This window comes from Salvelinus fontinalis, chromosome 20 (genome assembly GCF_029448725.1).
Source record: "Salvelinus fontinalis isolate EN_2023a chromosome 20, ASM2944872v1, whole genome shotgun sequence".
In the NCBI taxonomy this organism is placed as follows: Eukaryota; Metazoa; Chordata; class Actinopteri; order Salmoniformes; family Salmonidae; genus Salvelinus; species Salvelinus fontinalis.
The window spans coordinates 11,237,881-11,252,694 of NC_074684.1; the positions used below are offsets into that span (position 1 = coordinate 11,237,881).

Genomic DNA, 14,814 nt, shown 5'->3' on the forward strand with positions numbered 1-14,814 from the left:
TTTCAAAAGCAGCTCAAACATAGAACATGTAAGAATGAACTATAGCCATTGAATTCTACCTTGCTGATATACCATGCGTTATAGGGAAATAATGCACACTCAAGAGTGCCCTTTAAGCCAATCAAAAATGAGTATTCAACAATGCCATGGTCTAAATTAGATAATGAAGTGGGTGGTTCGAGCTCTGAATGTGGATTTGGCTATTTGGCTGACAGCCGTGGTATATCAGACCTTTTTTCAGATTGGAGTGCAGTTGTGAGGCGCCTTTTGATTTGTACCCACCTCCTAAGGATAAGGAGTCTCTTCGGCTTTGGCTCAAAGCATTGCACTTGAAGAAACCACTAAACCGGATGTGTGTTCCTGTCACTTCATGGACAAGAGGCCGATTGAAGAGTATCCTTTCACTGAGAAGTTGTTGGGCTATTTTGCTCCAGTACAGGCCAGAAGGCGACGTCTCATCAGGACATCAACAAATACAGGTACAGTAACTGTTAGCTAGCTGCTGCTCGCTAGCTATCGTCACAGATGGGGTGTTCTGAGTCAGGCAGAAATTTGCTAGCTTAGCTAACTATTTTAGTAGTAGGTAGCCACTCCTAAGTCCTAACATACTGTAACTAGCTACATACTGTACTCACTTAGCTAGCTAGCTTGGGGGCAGCCCATCTGATACAGTGTGCTGGCTAACTAGCCTAGCTAGTTAGTCCCTACATTATTAGCTATCCAACAACTCCTGTGTGACAATGTCTCCCCCATGCCATGACTATCCCCATCATTGCTGGCATGCCACTGGTGATGCTCATGAAATGTCTAACTAGCTAAATTATTAAATGTTCAAGTGTTTTTTTTAACCTAACCATGACCAGTAGGCTGTCTGTGTATTTTTGATTTGTTACACTTGTTATCTCTCTTATGTTTGCTTGACAGATGAAGACAACTGTGATGATGCAGAGTCTGATCTGAGTGTGCCAATGCCACCGCAGCATAAAGATGCTGACACTCAATGGAGGTTCCAGCACTGACTGATCACAGCTAAGAGAACCAGTCAACAAGCCCATCTGCCACAAACAAACCCAATGTGGTAGTGCAGAGCCATTGACCCATACCATCCTGAAGAATGACACTAGCTCATTGTTGTATACTGGCCTTAGTGTTTTCCTTGACCATGTAACATTTCTTCAGAAATTCTACACGGCTAACTTCAAAATGCATATCACTGATCAAATACTGATAACCTTTATGAAGCTGAAGCTGAATCTTCTCCAGGGTGATCTTCCTGAAGGCTTTGCTGTGTCCCAGAGAGTAGTGAGCAGAATCTTTTCCTACTGGATTGACACAATGGAGGAACACATGAGGATCTACATTCCATGACTGCCGAGGGAGACAATCCAGAACACAATGCCTCAGTGCTTCAAAGAGAAGTTCCACAACACTACATGCATCATCGACTGCTCTGAAACCACTCATCAGAAAGCACACAATATCGATTCCAGAGGGAGGTCATACAGCTCCGTGTGTCATTGCTCCATGTGGACTCATTGTGTTAATTTCTCCTGCATATGGAGGCAGATGCAGTGACAAGTTCATCACCCAAAACTCTGGCTTCCTGGAATACCTTAGGCCTGGCAATGAAGTAATGGCAGACAGGGGCTTCACCAAGCAACCACTAAGACGAACTGTCAACAGACAAACAGAGAACACAGGTATAAATACACAGGGGATAATGGGGCAGATGGGCGACACCTGGAGGGGGGTGGAGACAATCACAAAGACAGGTGAAGCAGATCAGGGTGTGACAGTACCCCCCATCTATGGGCGCCACCTGTCGTCTCACCTGGACGCATACCTGGTTGACCGGGGTGCTGGCGGTGGAAGTCGGCGATGAGGGCTGGGTCCAGGATTTCTCTAGCGGGGACCCAGCAGCTCTCCCCCGGGCCATAACCCTGCCAGTCAACCAGGTACTGGAAACCCCTGCCTCGTGGTCGAACACTCAGGAAGCGTCTCACCGTGTATGCCAGATGGCCATCGATGACACGGAAGGAGGGGTGGGCCTGGAAACAGAAGACAAAGGGCTTTAACACACGGGCTTAATCCTAGACACATGGAAAGTATGGTGAATACGGAGGGTACGGGGTAACAAAAGACAAACAGCAGTGGCTCTAATGACTCTAGAGATGGGGAACGGACCAATGAAACGGGGGGAAAGTTTACGGGACTCCACCTAGAAGGGCAGGTCCCGGGTGGAGAGCCATACCCTCTGCCCGAGCCAATAGCGTGGAGCATTGGTCCGATGGAAATCTGCTTGTCGTCTATACCTGGTAGTGGTCTTCAGCAGAGTGGCCCGGCTCTCTTCCAGGTACGGCGACAGTGGGGGATGAACATCTGGGAAGAGGGATTGCTGACTTCTACCTCTTGCTCTGGGAAGAGCGGAGGCTGATATCACACGGAACACTCGAAGGGCGAGAGACCCGTGGCAGCGCAAGGGAGGGTATTGCGAGCGTACTCAACCCATACCAGTTGTTGACTCCAGGTGGTAGGGTTGGCGAAGACTAGGCAGCGTCTCTCGTCTCCAAGTCCTGGTTGGCTCGCTCCGACTGGCCGTTGGACTGGGGTGGAATCCAGAGGACAGGCTGGCCGACAACCCAATGAGCGTGCTTAACGCCTTCCAGAACCGTGACGAGAACTGCGCATCTTTAGATCCACTACTCCTTAATGCAACCGCTGTGTCAGATTTCAAAAAAACTTTACGGAAAAAGTACAGCATGCAATAATCTGATTACAGAGCTCAGAGACCAAAACAACCCAAACAGATATCCGCCATGTTGTGTAGTCAACAGATGTCAGAAATAGCATTATAAATATTCACTTACCTTTGATGATCTTCATCAGAATGCACTCCCAGGAATCCCAGTTACACAATAAATGTTTGTTTCGTTCGATAATGTCCATCATTTATGTCCAAATAGCTCCTTTTTGTTCGCACGTTTAGGCCAGTAATCAAAATTCATGAGGCACGATCACTAGGTGCAGATGAAAAGTCAAAAAGTTCTGTTACAGTCCGTAGAAACAGGTCAAACGATGTATATAATGAATCTTTAGGATGTTTTTAACATAAATCTTCAATAATGTTCCAACCGGAGAATTCCTTTGTCTGTAGAATTGCAATGGAACTCAAGCTAACTATCACGTGAACGCGCGTGGTCAGCTCATGCCTCTGGCAGACCTCTGACTCAATTCCCTCTCATTCGCCCCCACTTCACAGTAGAAGCCTCAAACAAGGTTCTAAAGACTGGTGACATCTAGTGGAAGCCCTAGGAGGTGCAATATGACCCGATAGACATTGTGTATACGATAGGCCATGAGTTGAAAAACTAAAAAAACTACAAACCTCAGATTTCCCACTTCCTGGTTGGATTTTTTCTCAGGTTTTTGCCTGCCATATGAGTTCTGTTATACTCACAGACATCATTCAAATAGTTTTAGAAACTTCAGAGTATTTTCTATCCAAATCTACTTATTATATGCATATTCTGCTTTTATGGCTGAGTAGCAGGCAGTTTAATTTGGGCACGCTTTTCATCCAATGCTGCCCCCTACCCTAGTGAAGTTAAGGTCCAGGGTAGAACGTTGGGACAGAACATCCCCCTCTCCGGCATCCTAAGCATCGGCCTCCACCACAAACTGATGGGAAGGTTCAGGATGAACCAGGATAGGAGCAGTGGTGAAGCAGTGTTTAAGGTCCCGGAACGCCCAGTCAGTGGCAGATGACCACGTGAACGGAATCTTGGTAGAGGTGAGTGCAGACAGGGGGAGGCCAGGGTTCTGTAACCCCATATAAAGTGGGGATAAAAGTTGGCGAAACCCCAGGAAGCATTGCAGCTGCACCTTGGACGTAGGGCCAATCCACCACCGCTCTCACCTTCTCGGGATCCATCTGGACACTCCCAGCAGAGATGATGTAGCCCAGAAAAGGAATGGAGGAGCAATGGAACTCACACTTTTCTGCCTTAACAAACAACTGGTTCTCCAGAAGGCGCTGGAGTTCCCAATGTAGAAGGCGCTGGAGAACCTTTTTCGGACATGGAGCACATCATTCACCAGAGCCTGGAACATTGCAGGGGCGTTGGTGAGGCCAAAAGGCCTGACCAGGTATTCGTAGTGGCCGCTAGCCGTGTTGAAGGCGGTCTTCCACTCGTCCCTCTCTCGTATCCGCACGAGGTGGTGGGTGTTTTGTAGATCCAGCATGGAGAAAACAGTGGCACCCTGGAGCGGCTTGAAGGCCGGGGAAATGAGTGGTAGCGGATAATGGTTCTTCACAGTAATTTCATTGAGTCCCCGGTAGTCAATGCACGGGCGCAAAGTCTTGTCCTTTTTCTCCACGAAGAAGAAACCTGTGCCAGCGGGAGAGGAAGAGCGACGGATATATCCTGTAGCTTGGGAGTCCCCAATGTAGCCTTGGTCTCTTGTCCCGACAGAGAGTACAGACGTCCCCGGGGCAGCTTGGTGCTAGGGAGAAGGTCAATCCCGCAGTCATAGGGGCGGTGCGTCGGAAGGGAAGTGCTGAACACCATTCCATGGGAATGGAGGAGAGGTCCAGAGCAACTTCCGAGCCCCCAGGAAGATGTCCCGGGGCAGATTGCGCCGACTTCAGACAATGGGCGTGGCAGAATGAACTGCAGCCCATGATAGCACCAGTAGACCAGTTGATGAGGGGATTGTGTCGCTGGAGTCAGGAGAATGGTCTCGCTGTGATTCCCTGATACACGTAGGTTGATGGGATTGGTGTTATGGGTGACCTGACCAATAGAGCGCCCGTCCAGCACTCTAACATCCATGGGAATGGAGAGGTGCTGAGTGGGGATGTTCAGTTCGGAAGCCAGTGTGGTATCAAAAAAGCTCTCATCGGCCCCAGAGTCAATGTGGATGCGGAAAGATTTCTACTGGTTTCCCCGCAGCAGAATGACATGAAAAGGGGTGCGAGTAATGGAAGCAGAAAATTTCTCCATATGGCCCACCAGAGTCCTCGCTCCTACTGGTGAGCCTGGTCTTTTACCGTGCAAGAGGACACAAAATTGCCAAAATTCCCGCAGTACAGACAGTTCCTTGTGTTGATCCTGTGTTGCCGTTCCGCTGGCAATAGCCAAGATCTGCCTAGTTGCATAGTCTCGTGAAACAGTGCTTCGGCCGTCTTCAGTGACTCTCGAGGAAGGTTGGGAAACCTTGGGTGCTCTCGGCAATGGGACCGTCTGGGATTTCCGGGATGACTCGGAGGTGAGGTGGAAGTCCCTGGACGTGCGAGCGAAATCGAATTTCCTCTCCAGCCGTCGTTCCCGCAATCGGCCATCGATGCAGATGGTCAAAGCGATGAGGGAGTCAAGATCCGTGGGTAAATCCTGAGCAGCAAGCTCACCCTTAACCTCCTTCGAGACGCCGTGCAGGAACATGTCGAACAGTGCTTCCTGGTTCCACGCACTCTCCGCTGCCAACATGCGGAAATCCACAGCATAGTCGGCCACTCTGCGGGCATCCTGCCGGAGCTGGATTAGCTTCCAGGCAGCTTCTCTCCCGGAGACTGGTGCATCAAAAAATCTTCCTCACCTCTCCCATGAACCCCTCCAAACTCATGCACATGGCCGGCTGTTGATCTCAAATGGCGGAGGCCCTGGTGAGAGCCTTCCCAGACATCAGCGTGATGAGGTAGGCTATCTTGGAGTGATCTGAGGGGAGGGAGGAAGGCTGAAAATACACCCGACAGGTGCTCTCCATTAAAGCATTCCGGGGGAGGTAAACGAGGCTCCCAGGAAGGTGGAGTGGCCGGTGGGGCGACGCTGCTAACCTCAGAGTTTTAGGGACGGTACAGGTTGGCAAACAGGCTCAGGGTCAGTGACAGGCAGAGTGGTCAGGCAGGCGGGCTCAGAGTCAGGACAGGCAAGGGTCAAAACCAGGAGGGCGAGAAAAAGAGAGACTGGGAAAAGCAGGAGCTAAGACACAAAAACACTGGTTGACTTGACAAATAAGACGAACTGGCAACAGACAAACAGAGAACACAGGTATAAATACACAGGGGATAATGGGGAAGATGGGCGACACCTGGAGGGGGGTGGAGACAATCACAAAGACAGGTGAAACAGATCAGGGTGTGACATACTGCAAACATTCAATAAAATACATACACATTATATTTGGTTCTCCAATCAACAGTCAGTTTAAGATTAGCCAACTTGTGATTGTCATTGACCTTCATAAATACAGTAAATACTCGACCCATTCGTCCAGAAGGAGTTTGGTCAAATTTTAATTTCAGTTCTATAAAGTGCTGATAATATAGCTTTTTTAATATATCAATGATATAAATAGACACATAATGAATTCTTAAAATTCTAAGTCATATTCCAAATGCATATTGTGTGGGTATAACCTATCAGTGCCACAGCCAGCATTTCGCTACATCTGCTAAACACGTGTATGTGACCAATAAAATTTGATTCGATTTGATTTGACCTCAAAGTCTGATCTCTTCCTAGATCTATTCCAATCTCCTGTCATGGAAGTCAGTAAGTGAATGTCCCCTATGTTACTGAAGACACTGCACTTCAGTGTCCGGGTGTCCTTTTCAACCAGTCAGTGGATGTCTGACAAATCACTTCCTGTGACCTCTTGGGCTCCTGCTGATGTCAGAGGGTTATTATCTTAATCCTTCAAGAGTGGGTCATTGGCCCCCTAGTCCAATATGCCTGACACTATGGGCTTGTTTGAGTGGTAGGGGGCGGAAGCAACCCACTGTAGACCAAAGTTGAGGAGTGAAGTCGGGGGAGGTGTATCTGCGACAGCCAAAGTTCGGACACTGTAGTTTCCAACAGCAAAGCTCAGATCAACATGGCAGTGTCAACATACATGTAGCTGCTATTGTTTATAAATATACAGTTTGTCTGTATAAATATCAAAATACACTTTTCTGTACCCCCATATCACACACTCACAAACTGGAAACATAACTTGTGTACAATTCATTGGATCTTGAGAGATCTAAACTATCACTTTTCATTTGTATCCCCTGTAACTTTAGAATCGTGCAAAGTTGATTCCTGTTTCAGTCATGTATTTCACCACATGCGCGCGGGTCATTTAAAAAAAAAAAAGAATGATTGGTTGACCAATAGTGCCTCGCACAATGCAGGTAATGGCTGCATGGTGCAGTTGATGAGAAGTAACTGCAGCGACTTGAAGACGACTTCATCAAGAACTGCATGACATTTGATCACAAGATTTTTGTAAAGTTCATGCTGTCGACGTGTAGTTGCAAGTCGGACCATTTTTATAACCATAATGCAACACACTTTGAAAGACGGTGACCAATGATGGTCAACGACTTGACGAAAGTGATTCGCTCCAACGGGCCGGGCCCTATGTCTTGTCCACTCCCTCCACTTCATCGTTCTGGAGCTCGATAAGTGGGCATGGCAGAGGGAGTTTGGGCCCAACTGGGAGAGACTTTTCCTCGGGGAATGTGGGGGCCTCAGGGGGCCTCTGGGCCTTACTCAGTGTCAGCTTCCTCCAGAGAAAGCGCAGCACTGATGGCCTGAGGATGATGAAGACCCAAGCGTTGATGATGGAGTTGAAGGACAGCAGGCGAAGCGCAGCGAGATCGGTGGCATGGCTCTCCTTCGACCTGCCTGTAAAGTTGACATACACACGGAGCTATATGGGGGAAAAGAGAAAAGGCATCACAGTCGGTTATTCGGAATTTCAAAATCAACAAAACCATATAATGGTCATCAATTAAGACAGACCAAATGTTTCATTGTTATTGATTACAAGCCAGGTAGTATTGGTAGTAGTAAGTAGGCCTAGGCTATAACAGGTGCAAGAAAACTACAGTAAGTAGGACGCAGCGGTCTAAGGCACTGCATCTCAGTGCTTGATGCATCACTACAGACACCCTGGTTCGAATCCAGGCTATATCACAACCGGCTGTGATTGGGAGTCCCAAAGGACGGTGCACGATTGGCCCAGCGTCGTTCGGGTTTGGCCGGCGTAGGCCATAATTGTAAATAAGAATTTGTTCTTAACTGACTTGCCTAGTTAAATAAAAAAATTAAAAAGGGCATGTCAGTGGCGGTCTTACCATAAGGCAGAAAAGTAAATTGCTTCAGGCCTCACATCACCAAGGCACCTCATGAGCTGGGCATCATTTTTTAGAACTAGCCTTAAGCTTCAAAGTTAAGATTGAAATGGGAACGGAGGCGGGTTTTGCCTGGCTACTGTGCCCAGCAGTGGCGGTCGGTGCCATATAAGATAAGGTTTTCAAGGTTTTTAAAGATTTTTTATTTTCATGAGCATGACTTTATTTCTATTACAGCATATTGGATGACTGTCATTCATATTCCATTCACCCAGTTAAATGTAACAGCAATAGGTTTAGACTTCGACATGATACTCAAATTTTACCTATACCCTAGCCAATGAATGAAAATCTACAACGTAGTGCACACAGATCGATAGAAAAAAATTGAGGTGACAGACAGTGACACATTCAATATCACCTTGCACACTCTTGCCTGCATTTAGCTGATATAGGGTGTAATCATTAGTCCAACAGTTGCAAACGGGAGTTTCCCTTCACTTGTGGACTTCAATGCACAACACATCAGCTGTATATGACCAGGCGAAAAAAACTTTCCAAGCAAAACCATAACATAACCGTTACACACAGCCTACATTGTTGTCACCATATTAAAGTAAAGTATTAAAGTAATGTCATAGTCAACATAGCTAATAGAACTAACGCTTTAGTGAACCCGCTACAATCATGCAGTAACCTTACAGTGTCAAAAAGCAGTTTAGCACGTACACCGGCGGGCCCAGACGGCAATAAATTAGTAAAACCAAAAGCTTACCTTGACTTGGAAGAGTTCCAGTGTTGTGTTGGATAGTCATAGCCAGCTAGCTAACATAGCATCCCTATGTTTGAGTAGGCTAAACTAGTGAAACTGAAAGTATTTTGGAATAAATTAATTTGTTCAAAACTGGTTAACTGTTGTCTTTCTCTCTCTTTGAGTGTCACGCCCTGGCCTTAGTATTCTTTGTTTTCTTTATTATTTTAGTTAGGTCAGGGTGTGACATGGGGAATGTATGTGTTTTTGTATTGTCTAGGGGTTTTGTATGGTATATGGGTCAGTGTCTTGTCTAGGTGTTTGTATGTCTATTGCTGCCTAGATTGGTTCTCAATTAGAGGCAGCTGTGGTTCATTGTCTCTAATTGAGAGCCATATTTAAGGCAGTCATAGGCATTGGGGTTTTGTGGGTAATTGTCTATGTTTAACGTTTGTTGCTTGTCTATGCACTTACGTTGTTAGCTTCACGGTCGTTTGTTGTTTTGTTTAGTTTGTATTCAGTGTTCGTTTTCGTGTTTTTTCCCATCTCTAAATAAAAGAGAATGTATTTTGCACACGCTGCGCCTTGGTCCTCTCTCTCACCCAGAGACAATTGTGACAGAATTACCCACCAGAATCGGACCAAGCGGCGTGTCAAGCGGCAACAGGAGCAATACACACAGGATTTATGGCAAAGGGAGCAGGATATGGGCTACACTACGTGGGAGGAGATCGACAGGTGGGGGATCGACCCAGGGCGAGCGCCGGAGCCCGCCTGGGATTCTCTGGCGCAGTGCGAGGAGGGATACCGGCGAATGGAGGCATCACGAAGACGCGCTAGGAAGCCTGTGAGTCAGCCCAAAATAATTCTTGGGAGGGGGATAAAAGGGAGTGTGGCGAAGTCAGGTAGGAGACCTGCGCCTACTCCCTGTACTTACCGTGGATAGCGAGAGTACGGGCAGACACCGTGTTACGCAGTAGAGCGCATGGTGTCTCCTGTACGTGTGCATAGCCTGGTGCGGTACATACCAGCTCCTCGTATCGGCCGGGCTAGATTGAGTATTGAGCCGGATGTCATGAAGCCGGCCCAACGCATCTGGCCACCAGTGCGTCTCCTCGGGCCGGCTTACATGGCACCAGCCTTACGCATGGTGTCCCCGGTTCGCCTACATAGCCCGGTGCGGGTTATTCCACCTCCCCGCACTGGTCGGGCAACGGGGAGCATACAACCAGGTAAGGTTGGGCAGGCTCAGTGCTTAAGGGAGCCAGTACGCCTGCACGGTCCGGTATTTCCGGCGCCACCGCCCCAGCCCAGTACCACCAGTGCCTACACCACGCACCAGGCTTCCTGTGCGTCTCCAGAGCCCTGTTCCTCCTCCACGCACTAGCCCTATGGTGCGTGTCTCCAGCCCATTACCACCAGTGCCTACACCACGCACCAAGCCTCCTGTGTGTCCCCAGAGTCCTGTGCGTCCTGTTGCTGCTCCCCGCACTAGCCCTGAGATGCGTGTCCCCAGCCCGGTACCACCAGTGCCGGCACCACGCACTAGGCCTAATGTGCGTCTCCAGGGTCCAGTATGCCCTGTTCCTTCTCCCCGCACTAGCCTGAAGGTGCGTGTCCTTAGCCCGGTACCTCCAGTTCCGGCACCAGGCATACAGTGTGCCTCAGCCGGCCAGAGCTGCCCGTCTGCCAAGCACCGTCTGAGCTGCCCGTCTGCCAAGCACCGTCTGAGCTGCCCGTCTGCCAAGCACCGTCTGAGCTGCCCGTCTGCCAAGCACCGTCAGAGCTGCCCGTCTGCCAAGGACCGTCAGAGCTGCCCGTCTGCCAAGCACCGTCAGAGCTGCCCGTCTGTCCCGAGCCGTCAGAGCTGCCCGTCTGTCCCGAGCCGCTAGAGCCGTCCGCCAGACAAGATCAGCCAGAGCCATCCGCCAGACAGGATCAGCCAGAGCCGTCCGCCAGACAGGATCAGCCAGAGCCGTCCGCCAGACAGGATCAGCCAGAGCCGTCCGCCAGACAGGATCAGCCAGAGCCGTCCGCCAGACAGGATCAGCCCGAGCCGTCCGCCAGACAGGATCAGCCCGAGCCGTCCGCCAGACAGGATCAGCCGAGCCGTCCGCCAGACAGGATCAGCCAGAGCCGTCCGCCGGCCTTGAGCAGCCAGAGCCGTCCGCCGGCCATGAGCAGCCAGAGCCGTCCGCCGGCCATGAGCAGCCAGAGCCGTCCGCCGGCCATGAGCAGCCAGAGCCGTCCGCCGGCCATGAGCAGCCAGAGCCGTCCGCCGGCCATGAGCAGCCAGAGCCGTCCGCCGGCCATGAGCAGCCAGAGCCGTCCGCCGGCCATGAGCAGCCAGATCCGTCAGCCGGCCATGAGCAGCCAGATCCGTCGGCCGGCCATGAGCAGCCAGATCCGTCGGCCGGCCATGAGCAGCCAGATCCGTCAGCCGGCCATGAGCTGCAGTCCCTCAGTCCGGAGCTGCAGTCCCTCAGTCCGGAGCTGCCGTCCCTCAGTCCAGAGCTGCCGTCCCTCAGTCCGGAGCTACCCCTCAGTCCGGAGCTACCCCTCAGTCCGGAGCTACTCCTCAGTCCGGAGCTACCCATCCGTCCGGTGGCGCCCTCTGGGATGGTCTTCAGTCCGGGACTTGCTACAAGGGTCGCCGCTCCAGAGACGCCACCAAAGCGGGTATTGACAATGGTGGAGTGGGGGCCACGTCCCGCACCCGAGCCGACGCCATAATAAGGCCCACCCCGGATCCCCCCTTCAATGTCAGGTTGTGCGGCCGGAGTTCGCACCTTTCAGGGGGGTACTGTCATGCCCTGGCCTTAGTATTCTTTGTTTTCTTTATTATTTTAGTTAGGTCAGGGTGTGACATGGGGAATGTATGTGTTTTTGTATTGTCTAGGGGTTTTGTATGGTATATGGGTCAGTGACTTGTCTAGGTGTTTGTATGTCTATGGCTGCCTAGATTGGTTCTCAATTAGAGGCAGCTGTGGTTCATTGTCTCTAATTGAGAGCCATATTTAAGGCAGTCATAGGCATTGGGGTTTTGTGGGTAATTGTCTATGTTTAACGTTTGTTGCTTGTCTATGCACTTACGTTGTTAGCTTCACGGTCGTTTGTTGTTTTGTTTAGTTTGTATTCAGTGTTCGTTTTCGTGTTTTTTCCCATCTCTGTGCACACATCAAAATGCACACGCTGCGCCTTGGTCCTCTCTCTCACCCATAGACGATCGTGACATTGAGTTTTTATGCACTGCAGTGCATTTTGCAGTGCATTTTATGTGCATTTATGTGCATATGTGCATTTTATGCACTGCAGTGCTCGCAAGCTGTAGCTTATGCTTTCAGTACTAGAGTAATTCTCTGATCCTTTGATTGGGTGGACAACATGTCGGTTCATGCTACAAGAGCTCTGATAGGTTGGAGGACGTCTTCCGGAAGTTGTTATAATTACTGTGTAAGGCTATGGAAAGGGGTGAGAAGAACCATGAGCCTCCTTGGTTTCATAATTCATAATAGATCAATATACATATATTTCATATCAATATTAAAATCCATTTTTTTCTCATAATAGTAGAAACAAATGTTATACTTTGTGTTATTAATTACCCAAGGACTGGTTCATAATAATGACTATTTCACCCTGGCAGAGTTCCCATGCATTGTTTCATGTGATGTGATTGCAAATTTGACTTTCATTTAAATTAAGCTGCAGCAATGAGGTGCATTCAGATCGGGGCCTGAGACTGGTCTCTGCCTGGGTATGATGGCTTATTTCTAGATGTAGCAGAAGCAGAAGTGGTGATCTCGAAGACCACAAGAAAAACCACCACTGCACATTAGACTGCCTTAATATTTTCAACGCTTTATCGAAACGAATGATCTTACTTACCACTAAAGGAAACGAACAGATGACGAAAGCCACTGTTATGAACACCAGTAGCAGAAGATGCTCCACTTCCTCAGTCATGGCGAAGGATTTTTGGTAGAACCGTATCTGTCGCGTAACTCCCCCACGGTGCGCTTTGCACATCCGATACATTATAATCAAATGGTAGACGACAGATAAGTTACTAACTACTGTCGTCGAAATCATGATAAGAGCTAATGACGCATACACACCGACGTATACTTTGTGTTGGGTCACGTTTGGGTTCATGTCAAAGAAGCACCAAGTCCCCGGGCAATATTGGACGTATTCTCCAAAGCCCATAAAAGGTGCTAGGCAGAAGAAGATGCAGACCAGATAGATGAGTGGAATGGTGATGTATCCGCAGCGCATTGTCAAGTGCCGCTCGTAAAAATACGGCTGTCCAAAGGAGAGGTAGCGCTCCAAAGCCATGGCGCACAGAAGGGCCAAAGTGGCGAGGCTGAAAAAAGTCATGAAACCAAAGTAGGCGCATATTGCTCTGTTTTTACTCATATCTACCAAGGTCCTGTTTTGTGTATAAGAGGCTAGTACAAGAGGACTGATGGATAAGGAACCTAGTAGATCTGTAGTCACCAGCGCAGTCACCAGCACCTGGAACAATGATGGAATTTGCCGCCGGCGCCGCATCTCCAAAAGGACCAAGGCTATTAAATTGCCTAGTACCTCTACAGAGAAGATTGCCGCGGAGATGTGGAGATTCCCGGACGAGACAGTGACTCTGTCATGGCAGGTTATATGATCATTGTATTCCATAACAACTGGTCGTAGCTTATTCCCTTAATCTTGAACTGACAAATTCCCCTTTTGCTCACATCAGTGCAAACAAAGGAGGAATTAAGTCCGCATCCAACTCTTTGACTGCCATGAGAAATGAGGCTCATGCTGGCTCCTCTGGTGTCAACAAAAACTGATGTTCATCTTTCCGGCACAACCCAGTCACCCACCCACTCACACACAACCATGTGTGTTATGGTGCTGAGAGTGCAGTACTGTCACACACTGTCAGCCCACTCAGAATGGAGAGGGCGCCCCCTGCATTTAATTTGTTTAGGCTTTTTGTTACATTTTATTTGTTTAAATATTTTTTTGTAGGCCTCTACTGATAAATGCCACTTTTGTAGGCCTATGCAGCCTTCGTTTGTATAGGCCTACAAGTCAATAGCGGTGGCTGGTGGCAGGGTAGTAATGGCTGGAAACGAATTTCTGGGCGTGTATATCAAACACATCCTACAAATGGTTTCCATGTGTTAGATACCATTCCATTCTAGCCATTACGATGAGCAGTCCTCCCCAAACCAGCCTCCTCTTCTTTCGGGATGGGTTTTTTTAATGAAGAAGATGCTGAATTAAGATAAAGTATAAAGATAATGTAGAAGACAAGGCATGCACACATGACTGTAAGTCACGTTGAAAAGAGTATCTGCTAAATGGCAAATGTTGTTATTAATATATTATAGATAACAGCAATCTGGCAGAGGTTTCACATGTATGGAATGAATCACAGTTATCCCATCTCACTGTCCCTAAGGTAAGACTGTCAACCACAGACAATATATCAGTTCTATATCTATGCTGTCAAATCTCAACCATCCCATACAAACCAATAGCTCTGGGGCTGTATGTATCAAGCATCAAAGTGCTGATCTAGGACCAGTTCCCGCCCCATGTCCATGTAATCTTATTCATTGTCATCTAAAAAGCTAAACTGATCCTAAATCAGTACTTCTACTCTGAAACCATTTATGAAAACTGGTCCAAATAGTAAAACATATATCAGAGGCCTGTATTCCAGATTACATTTCTGGTGTATAATGTGTCCTAAGAGCAGAATTCAGCTCAGCTGTTGACTGCTGTGAACTTTCTCCACTAGATGGCAATCTTAGCCTCGTTATTGTCAACTCCAAAATGCTTATGGCTATTCAGCTTTAGCTTACTCAAGACAGTAAAGACTAATAGAGATACATAACAACGGAGACAAGAAAGGTTCTACTTCCTTGGATATTGCTATGGCCTACAA

General features: G+C 48.5%; 1 protein-coding gene across 1 annotated transcript; it reads right to left on the reverse strand.

The window, feature by feature from the left end:
* Nucleotides 1-5,950: 5,950 nt before the first annotated feature.
* LOC129817293 (prostaglandin E2 receptor EP2 subtype-like) lies at nucleotides 5,951-13,735 on the reverse strand. Its single transcript, XM_055872387.1, has 2 exons — nucleotides 12,759-13,735; nucleotides 5,951-7,695 (listed from the first exon to the last, which is right to left on the reverse strand). The coding sequence occupies exons 1-2, from the start codon at nucleotides 13,548-13,550 to the stop codon at nucleotides 7,402-7,404; spliced, it is 1,086 nt and encodes a 361-aa protein (XP_055728362.1). The 5' UTR covers nucleotides 13,551-13,735; the 3' UTR covers nucleotides 5,951-7,401.
* Between the last annotated feature and the right edge of the window lie 1,079 nt (nucleotides 13,736-14,814).